The sequence below is a fragment of the Protopterus annectens genome, chromosome 2.part1, assembly GCF_019279795.1.
Source record: "Protopterus annectens isolate FY-2018-M chromosome 2.part1, PAN1.0, whole genome shotgun sequence".
In the NCBI taxonomy this organism is placed as follows: Eukaryota; Metazoa; Chordata; order Ceratodontiformes; family Protopteridae; genus Protopterus; species Protopterus annectens.
This window is the reverse complement of record NC_056729.1, coordinates 51,512,587-51,528,772: the sequence shown is the minus strand read 5'-3', so window position 1 is coordinate 51,528,772 and position 16,186 is coordinate 51,512,587. Positions and strand designations below refer to the sequence as shown.

The 16,186-nt window shown below is 42.6% G+C and overlaps 1 protein-coding gene across 1 annotated transcript in view; it reads left to right on the top strand.

Moving 5' to 3' along the window:
• The window catches only part of SLC38A1 (solute carrier family 38 member 1), an 830,305-nt gene that overhangs the window by 250,190 nt on the left and 563,929 nt on the right, over positions 1-16,186 (top strand). The window contains exon 4 of the mRNA XM_044062017.1: positions 7,234-7,349. Within this exon, the coding sequence (XP_043917952.1) occupies positions 7,234-7,349 (116 nt within the window). The remainder of the gene's footprint in view (positions 1-7,233; positions 7,350-16,186) is intronic.

The window sequence follows — 16,186 nt, the reverse complement described above, 5'->3', positions numbered from 1 at the left end:
CTGCTATATCAGCAAACAAGGGGGAACCAAATCCTACCGGTTGTGTCGAGAAGCCATGAGAGTTTGGCAATGGGTGATATCTTCCAACCGCTTTCTGATAGTATTGTACATTCCGGGGGATGCCGACGTGATTGCGTACAAACTGAGCAGATGCATTCCCCTGCCTTACAAGTGCTCCCTCAATCCTGTCATAGCGACAGAGATTTTCAGTCGCTGGGTCAGTCTTGCTGCAATCTATTCATGTCTCCCAGCAATCACAAATGCAGCAGCTACTTTGCCCTAATCCCCCCTCAGGGAGATTGGCCCACAGGACTACTTTATGCATTCTTCCCTTTCCTCTGATCCCACAATTTCTAAAGAAAACTCTTCGGTTGAGAAACAAAGCAATCCTCATTGCACCCTATTGGCCCTAACAAGTCTGGTTCCCTTTCCTTTGGCCTCACCTGGTTCACCGACTGTGGACTCTGGATCCAACTCCAGGATTACTGTCACATCAACAAGGGTTGATCCATCCAAACCTATTGAAACTCAAGCTGACAGCTTGGTTTCTCCACTTCCAGTAATTGCCAGGCAGAATAACCTATCTTCCCCTGTACTAAAGATTATTCTGGCTTCCCATAAACCATCCAACAGGAAGATTTATCTTAGCAAATGGAACAGATTCATGTTTTGATCTTGAGAAAAAGGACTAGACCCCTTTTCAGCTTTGATTAGTTCGGTTTTGGAGTATTTATCAAATCTGCTACATTCGGGAGCTTCATCTTCTACTGTTCGCATCCACTTAGCAGCTATTTCAAACTTTCACAGTGGTTTCCAAGATTCTTCTTTAATATCTCACTGCCTCTGTAAAACCTCCTTGAAGGGAGTCACACATATCAAACTGCCCTTCAAAAAGCCGATTGAAACTTGAAATTTGACGCTGGTCCTACAAACTTTGACTTATCCTCCCTTTGAGCCTGCGGCCACTTGTGATATGAAATCTTTGTCTTGGAAAACTTTATTCTTGGTAGCAATTACTTCAGCAAGAAGAATATCAGAATTACAGGCTTTCTGCATAAAACTCCCTTACATAGTTTTCCACAAAGAGAGAATATCACTTCAGACTAACCCGTCCTTTCTGGCCAAAGTTGTTTCAGATTTTAGTATTAATCAATCTATTAACCTGCCAGTTTTCTTCCCAAATTTTTTTAATAAAGGAGAATATTGTTTGCACTTATTGGATGTACATAGACAATTACAGTTCTACTTCGATAGGACTAAATCACTATGAAAATCTGACCAATTATTCTTGTCCTTTTCAGGACCCAAACTGGGAAAACCTGTTACTAAAGTAACTTTGGCAAAATGGCTGATAGACTTTATTTCCTTTGCCTTCCAACAAAACCAAGTACGTCTAACAAATAAAATCAAAGCGCAATCGACCAGATCAGTTGCTACTTCAGTCGCTTTTCATTCCAGAGCTTCCATGGATGACATTTGTGCAGCAGCCACATGGGCTATTCCTCATACCTTTATCACTCATTACAAATTGATCTTGGTCTCCAAAGGGACAGCATCCTTTGGCTCAATGGTGCTCAGGAATTTCCTTCCATAGGACCTCCCAAGAAATAAAGTAGCTAGGGACTCTGTCCCATCTGTCATGAATGAATGAAGATTAACAACATCAGTTAAAGAAGTTATGTTCTTACCATAACATTCCATCTGTGTTGTTGATCTTCATTCATTCATGACATCCCACCCTTCTACCTCCCCCAAAAGACTCCTGGAGGTTCAGATTTGGTTCTATTTTCATGAAAGGGCATTTACACAGACAAAGCCACTGATTTCCTTTCTTACAGGCAAACTCAATCTGAGGAGATGAGGAGAGGGGCACTATGGGTTATCTTAGCTTGAGAATTTTTTTTGGCTGGTGCGAGCTTGTTATAACGGCCGAGTTGGTTCCGAGGACGTAACCGAGACAAATCCGTCATGAATGAATGAAGATCAACAACACAGATGGAATGTTATGGTAAGAACATAACTTATTTTTTTCTTTATATAGCCACCATTGTTTAAAAGACATTGCTATTAAGGCTTTAGTTTTTAAATATTTGTAGATAATTATATTATGCTTGACTGCATACATTTATTAGGTCAATATAAAATATTCAGTTCAGCAGGGCTGGAGTAAACAATTCACTTTTGGGGACAGTCCATACTTTTCTGTAATTTTCTGCCCAGACCATTTGAAAATAAGATATTACTTCTAGTGGAACTCCTTTTTAAAAAGGAGAAAAAAAAGGCTTGTAATGAAGGATTTTATTGATGATGATTAGTGCTTTCATCCAGAAACGACTTCATCAGGTCAAACAATCTAGGACCAGTTGCAGCAGCTCAGTGTATATCTGCAGTTCAAGTGGCTGATACACAGATGGTGTGAAGTTTTGGACTAGTTTGAGGTGCAAGTCTGTTTCTCATGGAACAGGTGCTTGGAATGCAGGCTTAGCTCTTATGTCTGGGAGAATTAATGAATTGATAAGGCATCGTTCCTTCCCTGTGACATGAATTTTAGAAATGTTTATTCTCACTTTGTTGGTGCTTGTTTAGTGGGCTGCATGTTTATGAGCTGGAAGATATTGCTTTTGGCACCCATCATCTCTGCTCTGAGAACTCTCACTCAAGCTGTAAACATTTCATGGATTTTTGTAGGGGCCAAAGGTGATATGCTGCTTTAAATGAAGTAAAACTTGAGAAATTCAGAGGAATTTTGTGAGGCGTTGCAGAGGAGGTATGTCAAGTAAATACCTATTGCAGAGGGCTCCTTTAAAGATCCTTTAAAGATCACTCAGTATGCCAAGTATTCATATATCAGTAATTAAAATAAAATTATGTAATCCTTCTCGGTGTAGGCTGAACAAACAGGTAAGAGATTATTATTTTTTGTATTTGGATGGAGAATTTCTTTTTTCAATGAAAATAATCTGAAAAAGTACAACTAAAATAAATGAAACGATGATGGTTTTGCCAAAGTATTTACTTGCAGGGTAGGTTGAAGGAGTCACTAAATAATTCCCATAAATTTTAAAACATAAAATACATGCAGGTTGTGGATGCCCACTATATGCCACTTGCAGAACTAGTTGTACGAATTTACAGACAGTATACTGTTGGATTTATGTTTGGTCCGCATTAGTGATACAAGCCTTCAGGGTACAGTCTAATGAGTGGTTTGCTAACAGTTTTACAAGAGCTTCTTCTAAGACTGGCTAGTAAAACATTGATGCGTTGTTGTCCTGTCTCGCCTTCATTCTTAACATTATGGATTCGGATCTGATCCTCGGATCCGACTCAACCTTATATACAAGCTCAAGGTCTTCCACTAGTTCGTGGCTAAACCCTGTCTTAGTATGCACTAAGAAAGCTCCCCAGATCTCGTTTGCCGCTAAACAAGATCGGGTGCTTTCTACTGGCTCTGGCTAAGTACACCCTTTTATTGTGATAACTGTTGTTGAGAATTGCTTATTTCTAATTATTCTGGATTATTATTGCTTTGTATGACTAGTTTAGTGCTAGTTTGTTAATTCCACTTTGTTTCTGCTGATTTTTTCTGCTGTTGGCTGTTGTTTTCCGTTAGGCCTTTTTTCCCTATCCCAGCTTCTATCTAACACCTTTACTAGCCCATTTTAGTTAGAGAGCTCATCTTACCTTTATTGTTTTCTCTAAAAGTGTTAAAGGTAGTTCACTTAAGTTCGAGAACTGCTTTATCCTTGGCCCGTTTAAGTTAGAAGGCTTCCCCCCTTCTTTCTGTTTTCCGGGCATAGCCAGAGGGATCAGGCAATGTTAAAAATTCAAAAGTTGCTAGACAAAAGAGTCATCCAAACAGTCCCTGCAGACCAAATAGGATCCAGAACTTACTCAAGATTCTTTTTGGTTCCAGAGAAAACAGAGAACTGGAGACCAATTCTGGATCTCAGCAACCTAAACAAATCTGTAAGAAAGTCCAAGTTCCAGATGATAACACTGCAGTCAATATTCCCTTTTCTGGGACAAGGCGATTGGATATGCTCGATAGACCTCCAGGATGTGTACTACCACATAAGAATGGACAGGCGATCCAGGAGGCACCTGCACTTTTGGCTGGGAGCCAGTCCCTACCAATGTTAAGCTGTGCCCTTTGGCCTCACAACAGTCCCCAGAGTGTTCACCAAATGCATGGTAGTAGTTACGGTTCACTTGAGGCACCTAGGATTCTGGGTGTTTCCATATTTAGATGACTGGCACCTAACCGCCACCACCGAGCATCTACTAATAAAAGCGAGAAACACCACCTTGCAGCTCTGCTCTCACCTGGGAATTACAATAAATTACGAGAAATCTGCCTTGCTGCCTTCTCAGCATGTCGTTTTTATAGGAACAGAATTGGACACAGCAAGGATGATGGCCAAACTTCCTCCAGAAAGAGTACAAGTTCTACGATGTCAGGTTGTAAATCTTCTTTCAAAGAAAATAGCACAGACAAGGACAGTCCTAAAAGTCTTGGGGATCATAGCAGCAGCAATAACTGATCCCATTAGCACGCCTGCACATGAGAATTCTCTAGTGGCTACTGTCCACTCAGTGGTCGATGCAGGAATTGCCTGTGTCCCACAAAATAGTGATAACGGAATCTTGCAAAAAATAATTTAATTCGTGGCTTTACTCCACTCATGAAATGCTAGGCTGACCATTTATGCTTCCCCAACCATTAGCCACAGTGACCACGGACACCTCTCGTATAGGGTGGGGGGGGCATTATCTGGGCAAGACAGTCCAAGGCATGTGGTAGGATCACAAAGCCCATTAGTACATCAATGTCCTACAAATGAGAGCAGTGCTACTCGTGTTGCAAGTATTCTAGGACTCTCTTCCACTGGGAACTATTGCAATACAGACAGACAACATGTCAGTTTTATGGTATATAAACAAACAAGGAGGAACCAGCTCTTACCCCCTTTGTCAAGAGGCCCTAAGAGTATGGTAGTGGGCTACCTCCTCACAACACTTTCTGATAACAACACATATCCCGGGGAAATCCAGTGTGATAGCAGACAGACTCAGCAGAGCAATTCTGATGCCTCACAAGTGGTCCCTAAAACAGAAAGTAACAGAAAAGATTTTCTGCAAATGGGGCCAGCCTTGCTGTGACCTTTTTGCAACATCCGTGAATGCCAATTGCAGCAGCTATTTTGCCCTTTCCCCCCCTCTGGAGGAGTAACCAAGGGATGCACTTCTTCACGATTGACCTTTGGGTCTCCTTTACACCTTTCCTCCCTTCCCTTTAATATCCAGAGTTTTGCAGAAAGCCATTTACTTGGGAAAAGACTTGAAGCTCATCGCCCCATACAGAGCTCGTCATATCTGGTTCCCCTTCCTGTGGCCTTATCTTCGGGAGGAGCCTTGGATTCTGGACCCAGTTCCAGACCTTCTGACTCATGCATCAGGAATGCTCCATCCTTCACTTCATACTCTCAAATTGACAGTTTGGCTGCTCTGATTCCAACCATAGCCAGGTTTCCTGACCTCTCTTCATCAGTTAAACACATCCTAATATCTTCTTGTAAGACTTCAACAAGAAAAATATATAGAAGAAATGGAAAAGATTCTCATTATGGGCTTCTCATAATCATATTGACCCGTTTTCTCCCCAAGTCAATTCCATGCTAGAATTCTTGGCAAAACCTTTCAAAGAAGGCACAGCAGCAGCTACTATTAGAGTTCAGCTAGCAGTGATATCCAGTTTCCATTTAGGTGAATCAGGCCTCAATATCATGTCTCACAGACTATGCAAAGCCTTTCTTAAAGGTACCTTATTATTAAGACCACCTATCAAAGACCCTCCAGCACCATGGGATTTAAATTTTGTTTTATCTTGTTTAATATTTCCCCCGTTTGAGCCAGCATCATCTTGTGAACTCAAATTTTTGACATGGAAAACTGTTCTCTTGATAGCAATTACTTCTACTAGAAGAGTGTCAGAGCTGCAAGCCTTGTCAATAAAGCCCCCCTACTTGCTGTTTCATAGAGACAGGGTCTCCTTAGCAACAAATCCTTCCTTTTTGCCAAAAGTATGTTCAGAATCAAATTTGAACCACTCCATAGAACGGCCAGTCTTTTATCCAAATTACGGGAATAAAGCAGAATACATGTTACACCAATTGGATGTGCGTAGACAATTGCGTTCCTACTTACACAGGACTAAGGACTTCAGAAAATCTGGCCAACTATTTATGTCTTACATAGATTCGAAGAAAGGTTCCCCAGTCTCCAAAGTTACATTTTTGAAATGGCTTTCAGATTGCATAACTTTCGTTTATAAATCTCAGAACAGAGATCTCCCACACCGAGTTAGAGCCCACTCTACAACAGCCATTGCAAACTCTTCCACATTTATGGCTAGATTACTAATTGATACTATTTGTCCTATGGCAACATGGGCAAGAGCGCATACCTTTATCACTCATTACAACGTCGATTTGGTCTCCAGGAACAGGGCCTCCTTTGGTTCCATGATTCTGAAGAATATTCTCCCTTGAGCCACCCAAGAAAGATGTTGTTGGGGATGCTGTCCCATCCTGGTAAGAATGAAGGTGAGACATGACAACAACGCATAAAGAAGTTATGTACTTGTCATAATGTTCCATGTGTGTTGTCCATCTTTGTCTTCATTCTTACATCCCACCCTCCTTCCCCCAAGCCTTTTTACTCCTGGAAGACCAAGTTGGTGCAGTTGGATATTATTAATCTGTGACCTTCTTTATTGCTCTCAAAGGTATTAAGCTGCCTTTATTTTGTATTCCTTTATTATAACTGCAAACAAGATCGGGGAGCTTTCCTAGTGCATGCTGGGATAGGGTTTAGCCACGAGCTAGTGGAAGACCTCGAGCTTGTATATAAGGCTAAGTCGGATCTGAGGATCGGATCCAAACCCATCCTAGTAAGAATGAAGGCGAAGATGGACAACTTACATGGAACACTATGGTGAGTACATAACTTCTTTTTTTTTATCGTAAACGTATTTGTTATTTGCCAGTTAGACTTGGGTCACCAGCACTCTTCTTGTCTTTGTTTATATTAAAATGGCATGTTGTACAATTCAAATAGGAAACATTTAGACAGTAAAGAATTTTGCAGTACTATGATAAAACTAAAGCCTCATGTGTTACTGTATGTTGTAAGATAAGAGCATAGTTTACATGTCTATTTTTGTTTTTTCAGGATGCTGGAACCACATCGTTTAAAATGTCAGTGTTCAACCTCAGTAATGCCATCATGGGTAGCGGGATACTAGGTCTAGCATATGCTGTGGCTAACACTGGAATTATTCTTTTTGTGTAAGTATTGAACATGTAAAACAACATGCAGCACTTGTGAAAATTTGCATAAAACTATGTATTTTTCTTATTGAGCTAGTCAATAAGCACATGTCGTTGCTAGTTTGTTGAAAAATCCTGAAAGCTACAAAAGACTGAAGATCAAAATCTTGAAACAGCAATGAATGAATGCATGCATGAAAACAAATACAAACGTGTGTGAGGCAGGTAGTAGGTGCATGGAGCTCCACCCCCTGCTCCACAAAAACAATGGTCATTTATTTTCATTTAGTATGCAAAGTTAGACGTACAAAGATTGTGCATAAACAGAAGGGTTTTATTTGCTTGGGGAAGGGGCATGGCAGAGCTAGTCCCTCCCCTGAGGTGTGCCTATTCCCCAGGAGGTGTGGCCATTGTTCATAGGTTCATAGGAGGTTACTAGGCTAGTGGTCCTAGAGCCTTTACAAGCCTAGCCATGTTAATCATAAGTATCCTCGTTTGTTCTTTTTGGGTAGCTCACAAAACAGATTTTTGAACAGAGTGGGTCTGTGATCAACACTGGCTACCCCTGCCCATGAGGGACATAGGTGCTACCCCAGGGATGAATTTGCCATCTCCCCATCCAGTTATCTCCATTGCATTTGAGTAGGGTCAGTGAGGAGCTCTGTGAATAGGACATCTATTCCAGAGAAGCATCAGTCTCTGGGAGACACATGTGTCTCTCTCTGCATGTTCTGTTAGTGTCACAAGCTAGTTTGAGATCCCTAGAGCGAGTGACTCTTGTGCTATTTGACTTGTGGATGTGCAGCATTTCCATCAGGACAGAGTTGGAGATTGCCCTGTAGGCCAGGCACAAGTCACCTCTCAGCAGCCTGTAAGGTACAGAGTAAAGTGACAGGGCTTTCAGCCTGTCAGTGTAGGTCATGGTTTGGAGTCCCTGTATTTTCTTAGTGAGAAACCTCTTAAGTCTCTCCAGCTGCTGCAGGTGTCTGGTGAGGTACATGCAGAAGGGTGCATTGTGCTTTATTAGTGGGCTGGTGAGGGTCGAGTATAGAGGAGTTATCACATCCCTTGGCCTAGATACTATGCCCTTTCTTATGAGGTGCACAACGTAGGAGGCTTTCCTTATCCCTGTGGAAACTTGGTGGTCAAAGTTCAGATTGCTATCAACCTGTGTTCCTAAGTCTCCCAGCACTGAGGTGGAACTCAGGGGGGCTGCTGTCAATATTGTAATTTGTAGAGAATTCCATTTTACCAAAGGGATTAATAACATATTTTTTGCATTTAGTTTTAGACCATAACTTTGGCACCAATCATTTGTTTGTGTTAGCCCTTCTTGTAATATTTTGACGTTGTTGTGTTGGGGGACTCAGTGATTACTAGCAGTTTGCAATCATCAGCGAACTTGGTGAACCAGAGGCCATCTACTCTGGACTGGACTTCTGAGAAATAGGTACCAAATAGTAAGGGACCCAGCACAGACCCCTGTCGTACTCCACTGGTGATGGGTCTGCTGGTGCAGGTGGAGTCACCAGTTTTGACAGAGTGTGTTCTGTTGTTGAGCTAATTAGCTACCCATCTAGTAACATAAGGGGTAATCTCTAGCTGGGAGAGTATCTGAACGATGCCAAAGTGAGGAATTGTGTCGAAAGCCTTGGCAAGGTCGAGATAGGCTGTGTGGACTGTCTTACCTTTGTCCATGGCTTTGGTAACATTCTCAAAGAAGTCTGCTAGGTTTAATAAGTATGATCTACTCTTAACAAAGTCAAACTGGGTTGGGTCCAGCATTTGGAGGTTGCCTGTGTCCTTGTTGATAAGGTCCATCATAATTCTTTCCATGGCCTTGCAGATGAGGCTGGTTAAACTTATGCAGCTATAGTTCCCAAGGTCAGTTGATCCCCCCCTCCCCCTACCTCTGTGGAGGGAGATTACTGTTGCTGTTCTCCATTCTGCAAGAACATAGCCAGTTCTCAAGCTATGAGTGAAGAGACTGCTAAGTGGGTTCACTAGGTCTTGTTTTAGATTGTTTAGTAAACAACCTGGGATATTTTCTGATCCCATTTGTCACGGGTTTTATATTCAGATGAGACACTGAGGCACGAGATGGGTTCAAGTCATTTGTTGTAAATAAGCACATCAGGAGCTGTAACTGGAACATATACTTTGAATTTCATTTGCTTACTGACTGACTCTTTACTTCTAACACACTCACATGTGCATCTTCATTCAAGCAAGCACTCACACTGACTGACTATACACTGATCTTGCACTTGCTCAGTAACTTATATGCACGTGCTGTCTGACTACAGTGGCTGACTAGGTACAATATCCACACTGATCTACATCCTCCCCTCTTTAATTTTGTTCAGTGTGCAAAGTAGGAGAGCATAGACATTTTGAGAGCTAAACATTATATCAACATTTTAACAAACAGAACTGAGTTCAAGTCCAAGTCGCTGCGTATTTTGGATTCGGTCTGGAAATTTTAATCGCTCTGGTAACATAGAAACCTTGACTGGATTTAGCAACAGGGACAGTCTCTGGGGATTCTTTCACAATAGGAACATCAGGGATTACATCAAAATTATTTGAAGGAAGCACACTGTCCTTTTCAATTTGAACAGGTGTAGAGCCTCTCTGGGAATTAGAGTCATCAGCGCAGGCAATCTGCTGTGTCATTGGTTCAGACAAAGGTAACACGTCTTTGATTCCATCTGAAATCCATTCCTTCCGATTGCACTTTGTTCCTCATAAGTGTACTTCACGATTCCCACTCGATTGTATCCTTTAGATGTTGGCATTCTCACTTCTCCTTTTAGTAATGTTCTAAGGGATTTACTGGTCTTATCATAGTACAACTTTTGTGACTGATGTTTTCTCAAAAGGTGAGCTTTGACCACTCCGTTGTTCTTTGCATTTGGTACTAACAATTGTTTACTGATTGGCTGAATTGTTCTAGTCTGCCTGGACATTAATATGTGAGCAGGTGAACCAAGCAAGTTGTCTCAAGGAATGTTTCTGAGATTGAAGTTAAGAAAAATACTGGTACTACCATCTCCCTTGGATTTCTCCAACAAGTGTTTTGCACTCTAAACTGTACATTCAGCTAGCCCATTGGGTTGTTGATACTCAGGACTACTGGTAATATGAACAAAGTCCCAAGACTCAGCAAATATCTTAAACTGCTGACTTGTAAACTGTACACCATTGACAGACATGACTTTGTGAGGACTACCATGGACAGAAAAACATCTCTTCAATTTTGTAATGACTGTGGTGGACGTCATGTTAGGAAGTAGGTCAATTTCAAACCAATTTGAGTAGGAGTCTATTAACACCAAGTAATGTTGACCATTCCATTTGAAAATATCTGTAGCAACTGTCGACCATGGTAATTCAGGAATTTGGTGTAGCTGAAGTGGTTCTTTTAGTTGATGCGGTTTGGTGCTTTTGCAAATTGAACATGCTAGAGTTTCCTTCTCTATATCTATAGACATAGAAAGCCAAAATACAATGCCTCTTGCCCTTCTTTGGGTTGAATGAATACCTGGGTAACCACGATGCAAAATTTTGATATATTCCTGTAATACTTTAGGAATTACCACTTTTGGACTTTTCATGATGATTCCATCTTCCATCAGAGTTCGTCTCTGTAAGGAAAATACTGCTGAATGTCTAGTGATAAACTGGTTTGTCGTGTTGGCCATCCTTGACAGGTAACGTGTGTTAGCTTCTGGAGAATTGGGTCTGAAGCTGTGTGATTTCTTAGTTCATCAAGGCGTGATGATGAACAATTTCTGACTTCCATGACTTCAAAGTCTGCGGTTTCATTTTCGTGATGCTCTGTCATTTGTCTGGGTACACATGACAAAGCATCAGCAAGGTACAAGTGTTTGCTCCTTTTGTAAACAATATTGAAGTTGTACTTTTGCAATTTTAACATCATGTGTTGCAATTGTGCTGGGGCAGTATGCATTGGCTTTTTCAAAATTGTCACTAGTGGTTGGAGATCATTCTCTGTTTGGATAGGTCTGTCATAAATATAATCACTGAACTTCGAAAATGCGAACGCTACTGCCAAAAGTTATTTCTCTGTTTATGCATAACACATCTCTGTTTGAGTTAAAGTTCTTGACACATAGGCTACTGGTATGCCTTCTTAAAGATTCTGCATCAAGGCCATACTTTGAAGCATCACAAGAAAGAGTTACAGGTTTGTGAACATCGTAGTATCTCAATGTGGGTGAACTGGCAGTTTTCTTTTACAGGATATCAAATGCTCTTTGGTGTTGTTCCAGCCAGGGCCAGTTTACATTTTTGCATGTCAACTTATGTAATGGTGCTGAAAGCTCAGTCAAGTCTGGGATGAACTTTCCTAAATAATTTATCATACCTAGAAAACATTGCAAAGATGTGACATTCTCTGGACCTCACATCTCAAGAATTGCTGTTTTTTCTAGACGGTTCTGGTTGTAAGTCAGAAGTGGTAAACAAATGCCCCACATAAATAAACTTCTTTCAGTTTGAATTTACGTTTCTGAGGATCCAATTTAAGATTCACTTCATGTGCACGGTCTAGAACTTTCCTGAGATTTCTCTCATGTTCGTCATCACCATTGCCTCCAACAATGATGTCTTCTACTGTAATAGTACATGGATAACCACAAAAAATTTGTTCCATGGCACGGTGAAATACTTCACTGGCAGAATTTATTCCAAATGGCATTCTCAAAAATCTATATCTACCAAATGGTGTGCTGAATGTAGCTAACAATGAAGATTTGTGATCCAACAAAATTTTCCCAAAGGAACTTTCTACATCTGAAAAAACAGTGGAATTTGGCATGAGAGTGGCTGCCTCTTGTACTGTATGTATCGGATGATGAGGACACTTAGGTGCTTTGTTTAAGTCTCTTGGATCATTACATATTTGAATATAATGTGAACTCTTCTTTTGAGCTACGACAATGGAGGATACCCATTCTTTCGGTTCTTCTGATGTAGTAAGGACACCTAAATTTATCATTTTGTCTAGTTCTGCTTTTACTTTACTCTGCATCGCTACTGAAATCTTCCATGCTGGTCTGACAATTGGACTTACTTCATGGTTTAACTTCATGGAACATGTGACTGGAAGCTTACCAAGCTTGTCTTTGAAAATATTAGCATATTCACTAAAAATACTCTGTGTAAAACTATCGTTGTTGTTCATACTTATATGGTGAACCTCTTTATTAAATGAAATCAGTCCCATTCTCAGACTGTATTTGAGGCCTAACAGTGACTGCACATTTCACTATGTAAAACTGCAAGTCATAGATGTTTCTGGCAGAATGGCATGAAAGAACTACCTGCACCTTCAGTTTGAATCTCTTCACCACCATAAGCAACTAGTTTTCCACACCTTGCTAAATCAAGTTTCTCACCAGCTTTTACTTTAGCAAACATTTGTGCTGATATAACATTGAAGTTAGATTGTGTCTACTTTAAGCTCCACAGGTTTCCCATTAATTTGTACAGTACAAAATATTTCAGCCTTTGCTGACAACTGATAGTCTGCTGTATTAACTCTACCATTGATCACAGAAACAACCATCAACATAGAAAGTTTGCTCACAGCTCTCAGAGTTTACTACAGTGTCCATCTGATCTACTTGCTTCTTCGGATACCCGTTTTTAACAAGTTTGTGACAATTTAGACTTGCAAAGCCTTTTGAAATGATTCCACATTTTACATTTGTAACATTGATGACCATTCTGCTGCTGTACACTGTCAGTATTCACACTAGCAGATACTGCAAACATACTTTTCTTATTTGTAAGCATATTTGTATGCTTTTCTTTAAGCTCATGTATTTGACAAATCTCGATGGCTTTGCTCAGTGTTAATTCACTATCGAAGCAAAATCTTTCTCACTGCATCATTAACACCACATACAAGACGGTCTTTTATCAACTCATCTCATAGATCACCAGATCTGCATTTTTTTTGCTTTATTTCTTAAGTCAGTAATGTATTCTGCAATAGTTTCACCAGGCTTTTGATTTCTTGTGTGAAATGTATGCTTTTCCATTGTAATATTTATTTGATTGTTGCACATTTCTTTAAATTTACAATGTTAAGTTGTCTATCTCGCCTTCATTCTTGCTGGATGGGTTCGGAGCCGACCTCGGCTCCGACTCGGCCACTCTAAAAGCTCGAGAGTTGGTTCCACCGGCTCGAGGCTCCCCTTATATCCCACAATGCTAGGCGAGAGTTACCTCAGATCTCGTTTGCCGCTACAGCTTCGAGGTTGGTTGTTTCTACCGGTTCCTGGTGAGTACTATTTTTCTTGTAAAATTTAGTCTTTAAAACCCCTTTTTAAGTTAATATTCTTACTTAGTTAGTGTAGGTTAGAATACTTTATTCCCGACCCTAAATATTTTCCGTTTCTTTCCCCAAGAACCTTTGGTTCTTCCATTGGGCCTTTAGGCCTTCCCTTCCCTAGTGGAGTGTGTGTGTTTTTTGTAGTTTATTCTAGTTTATTGTAGTTTTAAATACTAGTATTACTACTAATTTTATTGTGTTTTCCTGACAGGGTATAACTTGTGTGTTTGTGTGCGTGTTTGTGTACACCTGTCAGTCAAAATGTCTAAAGAAGCAAAGGTCTTCGATTCAAGAAGTGTGATGCGTGCTGTCAGAAAATGTCTCTGACAGACGCCACACTTCTTGTGTCTATTGTCTGGGGCCTTTGCACCTGCAGGACTCCTGTGCTGTGTGCCATGGCTTCAGCCCCAGGGTCCTGCAGGAAAGGAAAAATAAATTAATTCTTAGAGGCTTACTGAAGCCAGAGGATTCCCTGTCTGTTTCAACAGGGAAGCCCTCTAAGGCATCGAGGTCTTCGGCTCCGGCTTCTGAGCCGAGACCTCAGGTTGTTCAACCTTTGCCTTTATCGGCTCCGGCTGGAGCCGATAAGTCTCAGTCCACAGTTTCTGTGGCTCCCTCGGCTCCGGCCGGAGCCGAGGTTATTGAGGTTCCGTGTCGGCTCCGACCAGACCTTCGGAGCCGACAACAGGAAGAGGTCCAGGTCACCATCTCTTGGCTCCGTTCATTCGGCTCCAGGATCTCCCCTGCTGTCTGAACGGAGCCAAAGGTTTCACTCCTCTAGGTCATCGAGGCTGTCGGATCATGACCTTCAGAGGGTAGTGAGTCGACTACTTAAGTCCGAGGCACTAGCCCAGATGCTTCAGAGCCCGACTCATCAGTCGATGCCTGCCCCGGTCCATCAACATTTTCCTCCTTCGACTCTCTTGAGTTCGGAGCCGGGTCGCGTCGGAACCGAGACTGTGATTACGTCGGAGCCGATACAATTGTCTTCAGCTCCGCTGCCGGCTCCGCTTCTTCTTTGGAAGAATCTCGGCGCCGGACTTCCCTCGGCTCCGAGGGGTGAGTGGCATCGGACCCTTGTCCGACCCCTCTCCCTCTCGGGCTTCGGCGCTGGTGAGTTCGGCTCCGACATCGGCCTCGAGCCATCACTGTCGGTGGGGAGGGGGGTTCTTAGCTCCTCGGAGCGGGGACCTCTGGCTCTGCCTGACAGGGGTGCATTCGAGGTCATGCGGAGTGTGTTAGAGCCTGGCTGTACTCCACAGTCGGCTCCATCCGCCCCTCCCTCTATGCTGCCTCAGGGTAAGTCGACTCACTCCCTCATCCCGGACCGCAGAGAGCGAGCTCCTCAGGAGCCGCCTGTGGGGATTTCATCCTCTTCCGAGGCCTCTCCTGATTTGGCAGAAGAGCCCCCTCAGAAGAGGAAGTGTAAGAGGAAACACATTGACTCACCTGAGTCTATCACGTCAGACACAGATTTGGATGATTCTGAGGGTTCCCCCGTTCCCCTTCTGAAGATGTCTCATTTGCAGACATTCTGGAGATCCTGAAACAGAGGGGAAATTGGCCAGCCCTCAACCCTTCGGAGGACGAATCTGTGTATCTTGAGGCGTTTGGCTCTCGTCCTTCCACCTCCTGGGTGTCCCCTCCCTTCACCCCCTCATGCAGGTGGTTGCTAAGAAGGCATGGACGGCTCCTGATTCAGTGGACCCCACTCCCAGGAGACCCTCTAAGTTCATCACAGCTCCAGCAGACAAGCAATTTTTAACAAAAGGAGTTTCTGTGGATGCTATGGTGGTAGCTGCTGCCACAAAGAAGGAACTGGCTGATCCTTCAGTACCTGTCCATCCACCTAACAAGGAATCTAGGTCCATGGATAGGTACGGGAAGCGGATGTTCTCCTCAGCGACATTTACCATGCGTTCGCTGAACTACCTGTGCCATTTCACTCGTCTTCAAAGGGACTTGATCAAGGAAGCGAGTGAAATGTTAAAGGATCCTACAGCTGCGGGTTTCCAAGACAAGATGAACACGCAGCTGGCTACCCTTAATTCCATATCCAACTCCTCCATGCGCCTCCTTTCTTACGCGGCCGATGGAGCGAGCAGAGCCGCAGGGACAGGTGTGGCCTTACGTAGGCACGCCTGGATCGGCTATGCAATTTTATGGACCCTTTCAAGACGTCTTTCACGAACTCCCTTTGATGGATCATCTCTTTGGTCCTCAAGTGAAAGAAACCCTGACTAGGTGCGAGACTGATGGCAAGACCCTTTCTGCCGTCAGAGTCCGTTTCGACTCCTTCCAGGCCTTACCCCAAAGGCCAGAAGGGTGGAAAGATGTGGTTCCGTAAACAATCTCAAGGGACTTCGCCTGACGACAGAGTCGCTTTTCCTACCAAAGGCAGAGGTGGGAATAACAATGGTAGACGCCGCCCTAGGGACAGGGGGTCCGCAGAACCAGGGCAATCGGGAAGCCTTTCCTGACAAGCCCTTTC